Genomic DNA, 6,894 nt, shown 5'->3' with positions numbered 1-6,894 from the left:
TTTGGAGAAATATTATAAGCCATTGCAGAAGAAAACAGGTTGTTGCTAGAGTTATGCAGGAAACAGAGATTGATTATCAATCTGGATCTGTCATTTTGATCTTTTTGGAGATTTGATGATCAATCTGTAGTTCCTGTTTTGATCATTCTAGATGTCCTTTGTAATATCTTATCATATATCAAGGTTGATCAAACTTTTTTGACAGTTTAACTTTTAGAGTTCCAAAACTGTTTTACTTTGACTTTTTCGAGTCCTTTTATTTTAGTGATCTGATATTCTGTTTGAGCGGGGATGAATCCTAATTGTTCCTTGCCATGTACTGATTCTATTTGAATGAAATTTTGAGGCAGAATCTTTGTTAAAGAGGTCGAGAATGATTGGTCAATATGTTGTGATGAGCATTCTTGAAACTGAAGATCATTCTCTGTTTTTATGTAGAATGTTCTCATTGCTGTCTTTTCTACTTTGCTTGATTCTGTTCTTAATTAAATTCACTCAAAAGCACAAGTTAAATTAACATAACATTTTAGAATCATAACTAACTTTCTTAATTAACTTTCATCAAAACTTTAAATATGGAGTTTGTCTCAACACTAACATCCATTCAATCAAATAATTTTCAAATGAATTTTTGCAAACACAAATGGTATAAATTATGAATAAATCAAGCAATGAATACATCAAATAATCAAATTGGAAAGAAATTGTTGACATACAATCCATCAAAGCAACACCACAACGTCAATTCACTCAATATAATTTGTCACAATAATAAAATTTTAGGTCTTTAATTTCAAACATATCAAGGGATCATATTTTTCTGTCATCAAGAAAATTTAATTCTACTATAATCTACTCTCAATTTCAGCAATAAAACTTCACATGCATGACCTATTTTAATCATCTATTCCAAAATCCCTAAATCTAACATAGAAAAAAAAAAACTTTTTCTTTCCTTCAAACACTTAAACCACAAATCTTTAATTTATGGTAAACACTGCCTCATACATGCATGTAAGGAAATAGGGGAAAGGAACTCACCTCTTGATTTTCAAAAGAGTTGAAAAGATGACAATACTCCCACCTCTTCATTGCTCCTTCTCTTCTTCTCTCTCACCCTTGCCTTCTTCTCCCTCTAAGTTCCTTTTGGTTTTTTTTTTCTTTCTTTTCTCTCTTAGTGATCGGAGTGAAGAAATAATAAATGGTATTAGTTTGGTTGTGTCGTGTCAATTGAGTTTTCGCTTTATGGAAGACTCTATATTCACTATTCTAATTCTTACTTATAACTCTAAAACAAACTATAAAGTTGATGTATTTGATCTAAATTTTGGATCAAATACATCAACTTTTGTTTACCCACTTTTTCTTATAAATAAAAACGCATGACTTACTTTATATTATTTATTTATTTTTGCAAATTATAATTATATATTGATAATAAAACATAAAATAATTACTATTAATTATTTAATGTTAAAGAAGTTGCCAATATAGGTTGTTGTGGTACTTTACGATGATTCTCCTTGTCAAATTAGGCATATATATCTTAATAATGTATGAGGAGTGTTCACTCCTTGGTTAGTTTATAAATGTCCTTTCTTTTCTACGTTTAGGCCTCCTTGTTTTCCAAAAATAATAATTATTTTAATTATAATAAATATAACTTTTAATATTATTGTTATTGTAATTTGTAACTATTTTCCTTCCCAATATTGAAGGTCACAATTTCCCATTAGAAAATAGTATTAACTAATTTTCTCTTTCTACATTGGAAAAATGCACAATACTATCCATGGTTTTAAACATGCTTTTGATCCCTGGTATTTTAATTTTGAAAAGTACTAAGGTTGAAATTTCATTCCGGAAAACCGTGTTCGACATTAAATACTTTTTCAAGTCTCATGACATCAACAAAATAAAGTAAGATTATAATAATGATAAAACCAAAGTTCACAAATCAAAACCACATACTAATAAGAACAAGAATAACCCAATGAACAAAACAATTGTCAAAAACCAAGACCAAGTGCCACTCAAAAATCACTCAGTTATTCTCCTTATTATATTGGAAGGTATGAAACCAAAACTTTGAATAATCTCATAAATCCAAATGTTAACATGCACCATGTCTCATCTAAAACTTATTTCTCAACCATTAATTAACTACTTCCACGGTTATAAAATGTTTAATAAAACAAAAATGTTACGGCAGAAAAATTCGAAAAGAATACAACTCGTCGCTTAAAGGGCTGACAGGTTGGTGGAAGATGATGACATTGCAGTTAGAACTTCGGTAACGGATCCCATGACGCTCAATGCAGCTTTCAGAACCTCTTGAGGGCACCCTGGCTTTACAATGTTCCGTACCTGAGGTAGCAACAAGGAGAAATTTCCATGAGAAGCAAAATATTGATTTAAATCATCCCTCAAGAACCATCCAAAAACCGATGATATCAATATCAATAGGAGAGGATCAAGTTACTCGAAGAGTAACTCTGCTTAGAATTGTTTTGCGTAATAACTTGTTATGTAAACTTGGTTTCATCAATCCAACTGTTGATAATTATCATATTATATTGATCAAACACACAAACTTCATATAACTACGAATTTTGAAGCTTCGTAATCAGACAATCTAAATGAATTTATATTTTAAAAAAAGTTAGTATATGTCCATTTGAAGTTATATTAGTCAATGAAGTTTCAAATAGTTTTGAAATGCTTGGTATATTTCGTAAGATATGAAAGTTTCAATGAAAAATTAAGATTTTTTTCTTAAGGATCTTGTGCTGTTAAAACTTAAATTATGAGTTTATTGACAAGACCTGTTCAAGGTACTCTTGAAGTTTCTTGATCCGACCCATGTAGTCTTGGTCTTCAACAGAAAGAGTTAATGGCTTGGCATCTGCACCAGGACCGTCAAACTGAAGTGGGCCTGGATTTCTGTAAATATCGTCCAGAAGAAAGCTTGTCGCATTTTTACGCAACAGCCTGCAATCAATAACATGCATTAGTGCTGTGACTACCAAGTAATCTGACCGTGAAATATTTGAGAGCAAAACAAAAACAAGTGTGAATGTTATAAAGCGGAAGGAAGCAAGTATGGATTGTCAATCGCAGATTGCAAAAAATAGTGGTCTGTCTATAGCCACTACTTGAGAATACTTTTGCTAAATGGCATACTGCAGAACAATACCAGTTAGTTAAAATTCAGCTATGTAATAGCGCTAACATAGCCACTATTTAACAACATCGGATCAAAACTTCCCATTTCCAAACAGCATAGCTGCAGAGAGAATTATAAAATAGAGTTTTTAAACTAACTGATTGCAAATATAAGTTACACATTGTATTTCATAAGCAGGCATATGTACGCATATCCATAGCACATGACATCAAGAAGTCTTACTCATATGGTTTGCCTCTCAAATCCACAGCAGCTGGATGGATAGCAGGTTTTCCAATTGATGTGGCTCCTGGATTCGGAGACCAACGCTTCACCGTCATCATAGACTACAAAGTTCATAGCAAACAAACAAAACTAACTATTAATATTATATAAAGCCATCATGAAATTTAATAACCACTAAACATGGGAGATGATCAAAAAAATTCGAAGAAAAATAAAAGAAACATACTGAAATTGGAGCAGCACCACATTTCCACTTGTTTACAGGATTCTTCAAGTTAGTTACAGTTGCCATGTATCCATTCAAACCAGCAGCCAGTATATGGTAGCAGATGTGTCCAAGAACCTGCAATAATATCAACAAGTTATTACAAGTGAAAAATCGAACACTGATGCTAATTAACAGATAATCAAATGCAAAAAATCAACATACATATGCATAGTCGCAGTCAAACTTTGATGGAAGCGATCCTCGAGCTTGATAACCAAAAAAGTGGCAAATGGCATTGAATTTCTTTCCCTTGTATGTGCCTTCTTTCTGTCAAAAGGAGCAACCAAATAATAACTATAAACATTCAGGCAGAAATGGATAATTTTCAAAGCTAATAATGGTTGTGAATCTGGTGACCATACCTGACGCTTGTTTATCTCTACTTCCACAAGGTATGCTAGAAGTTTCTCAGTCTCAATCTGCAATGCATTGCAAAGAAAAGAGAACAAAGACATGAAGGAACTGAAATTCTAGCAATTGATATGAACAACAAAGCATCTGGTGATATATTACCTGAGACAACTGTGCTGAGTCATCTGATTCAGGGTAAAGGAGTAGCTGCAGCATTGAAGTTCATGGTTAGATTTTCAGTTGTACTCTTTAGCACTAACTTGACTCGATGCCATAATTCAACGAAACAAATATTAGTTTACCTGTCTCCTGATAAATGGTGGTAAAAATTCAAATAAAGCAGAAGCCCAGGGTGAAAGCTGAGAAGATATCTTGTCAGCATCAACACCTTGTCTGAGTAAACCGTGAATTTCCTGAAATACAAAAGGTTTTTCCAAGATGAGATTACGGTTGCATCCTAACAATTCTATATTACCAACAGCTAACATCAATAGCAAAATAAACTCTGTTGTTAAATAGCGGCTATGGTGTAGTGGGATGCGGAATTTGAACAACTTGCTATTGTTCCGCAAATGGCAATAAATTATTTAGTATAAAATGTTGTCACATAGCAGCAATAGCACTAATTGCGTAACATTAAACAAACCGCTATTAACCGCCAATACGCAATTAGCAACATTGATTAAAAATCTCATTTTCTGAAGTTTCAACAGCCACCAATGGCTTGAAGAAACATACAGAAGTATGAATACTTTAGCTTACAATAGTTTCACAATGTTTTGTGATAAAGTTGGTGCCATACTCTCGAGGAAGAACGTTTACCTTTAACAGTGCATACACTTCAGGAATGCTCTCTATCAGACCTTCTGGAAGGAGGATCACTCCATGATATTTGTCTGAGAAAAACATAGGAACATGATATTAGATCTTAAAAGACCAAAAATACGAAAGTTGTGAAGAAGTAATTCAGAAAATTCAAACCTTGCTCTGCTCTAGCCTGAACAGCATCAGAAATCTTTCTGGAAATTTCAAAAAGGGTAAGCTTTGATTGAGCAACCTCCTCACCAAGAATTACCTGCATAGAGCATAGAAATGAATCATTTGTCAGCATCAAACAATAGCTTCAGAAATAACTGATTTGTGACATAATACATACCATGTTAGGATGGGACTGAAGAGTGCATTCCAAAGCAACGTGCGATGCCTTACGTCCCATAAGCCGAATGAAATAATAATACTAGTAAAGAAAACTCGGTCAGAAAGGTAATTACAAAGAAAACGTGTGTATACGCATGCACAAAGAAATAATATCAGAGAAAAGCAGGGCGTTGGACTCCTTACCTTCTCTGCAGAGAGAGCATCAGTGCAGACGTTGCTAATGAGCTGAGAATTCACCTGAGTAAACAAACAAACAAACAAAGAAAATTATCACGGGTAATTCATTTGTTCATTATTTCTTAGCACAGTCTTGGATGTCGAGATGACCAAACTATCACATGGGTCTACTATATTGAAAACAAATTGGTTATTATCATATTTTCTAATACATGATAATACAATGTCAAAACTGCAGGCTTCATGATAAAATCTCATTTTTTGATATAAAGCATAAAGAAGCCAAATATATTGAGCTCAGCCCAATGATAATAGGAAAAATACCTTACAAATTGTATCAAAACCAACATTTGTTTCCACAAACTGGTTTTTAAGATCTCCGTTCAAAGTCACAGGAACACCAACCACCTGCAGAATCCCATTAACCAGGATCAGCAAATTACTACTGAAATTGTACATTGAAATATAATACAAGGTTAAACAGATAAATTAATTGATTAAATGATAATTATGATATTAAGATATCTCCCATTTCACATCTATGTGAACAAAATAATGAATTCGTGAATGACCGGAGATATACCTTTGTGGGGCATTTCGCAACAGCAAATGTTTCTGCAAGCTGTGCGGCATCTGTGTTAGATGTCACACCTGAAATAAAATACCATTTCAACATTAAGAAACACCTTTTGAAGATGTGAATATAACCATACATGAAGATTCAGGAAGAAGTATACCTCCAATTATGACAAGTCCATCAAGTTTCAAATCATTGCATGCGGCAAGTGCAGCATTAACTTGTTCTGTGGTTCTAATTTGATCTTTCGTCCGGCCAAGCAAATCATAACCACCTAAACAAGAAAAACCATAGTACAATAGTAAAGAGTTAAAAGAATCCAAGAGATAATTGATCGACTAGTCATAAAAATTGATTCTTTTGCCACAACCAACCTTGATTTTTGTATGTAGAAAGAATATCTTCAGTTATCTCCAAAGTTTTCTGAGCAAATAGACCATCAGAACCACCTAGAGAAAGAAAAAATATAGTTACTAAGTTTTCCAACAAAATCAGTATTTCACAGTCAACTGTCAGTATAAACAAATAGTCATACAATATATCGCAAATGATAATACAAAGTGATATCAAATCAAAAAATGAAATTAAGAATAAAAACAAAGAAAACTTAAAAAACCAATTACCAAGAAATCCAAGTAAAACGCTGTAAGGATTGTGAATCTTGAGAGCAGAGTGAAGACCCCAAATAACATTGTGTCCGCCAGGAGATTGTCTTCCACAGAAAACAAGTCCAACCCTAAACCAACAACAACAACAATATCAACAAAACTTCTAAGATTCAAATTCAAATCACATTAAACAGATTCACAACAATGCATAGGAAACATCAACAAAAAAAAAACATATAAACTAACCTAATAGGAGGGTGTTCAGTTATGATCTGAGCATCAGGAACTTTAGCAGTAGCCCTAAGAAAATGAGCTAAAGGGTGTCCATAAGTATTAGGGAAAG

At 33.1% G+C, this 6,894-nt stretch overlaps 1 protein-coding gene across 1 annotated transcript in view; it reads right to left on the bottom strand.

Annotated features, from left to right (window-relative positions):
• Window positions 1-1,907: 1,907 nt before the first annotated feature.
• The window catches only part of LOC101493953 (pyrophosphate--fructose 6-phosphate 1-phosphotransferase subunit alpha), a 5,681-nt gene continuing 694 nt past the window's right edge, over window positions 1,908-6,894 (bottom strand). Inside the window, exons 3-20 of the mRNA XM_004498138.4 lie at window positions 6,798-6,894; window positions 6,567-6,679; window positions 6,318-6,392; window positions 6,104-6,217; window positions 5,950-6,017; window positions 5,691-5,774; window positions 5,373-5,426; window positions 5,188-5,268; window positions 5,013-5,106; window positions 4,854-4,927; window positions 4,334-4,444; window positions 4,194-4,238; window positions 4,043-4,099; window positions 3,843-3,947; window positions 3,639-3,755; window positions 3,410-3,513; window positions 2,826-2,991; window positions 1,908-2,367 (exon numbers count right to left, since the gene is read on the bottom strand). Of these exons, the coding sequence (XP_004498195.1) occupies window positions 2,242-2,367; window positions 2,826-2,991; window positions 3,410-3,513; window positions 3,639-3,755; window positions 3,843-3,947; window positions 4,043-4,099; window positions 4,194-4,238; window positions 4,334-4,444; window positions 4,854-4,927; window positions 5,013-5,106; window positions 5,188-5,268; window positions 5,373-5,426; window positions 5,691-5,774; window positions 5,950-6,017; window positions 6,104-6,217; window positions 6,318-6,392; window positions 6,567-6,679; window positions 6,798-6,894 (1,685 nt within the window). The 3' untranslated portion in view covers window positions 1,908-2,241. The remainder of the gene's footprint in view (window positions 2,368-2,825; window positions 2,992-3,409; window positions 3,514-3,638; window positions 3,756-3,842; window positions 3,948-4,042; window positions 4,100-4,193; window positions 4,239-4,333; window positions 4,445-4,853; window positions 4,928-5,012; window positions 5,107-5,187; window positions 5,269-5,372; window positions 5,427-5,690; window positions 5,775-5,949; window positions 6,018-6,103; window positions 6,218-6,317; window positions 6,393-6,566; window positions 6,680-6,797) is intronic.

This window comes from Cicer arietinum, chromosome 4 (assembly GCF_000331145.2).
Source record: "Cicer arietinum cultivar CDC Frontier isolate Library 1 chromosome 4, Cicar.CDCFrontier_v2.0, whole genome shotgun sequence".
NCBI lineage: Eukaryota > Viridiplantae > Streptophyta > Magnoliopsida > Fabales > Fabaceae > Cicer > Cicer arietinum.
This window is presented reverse-complemented; position numbering and strand designations above follow the sequence as displayed.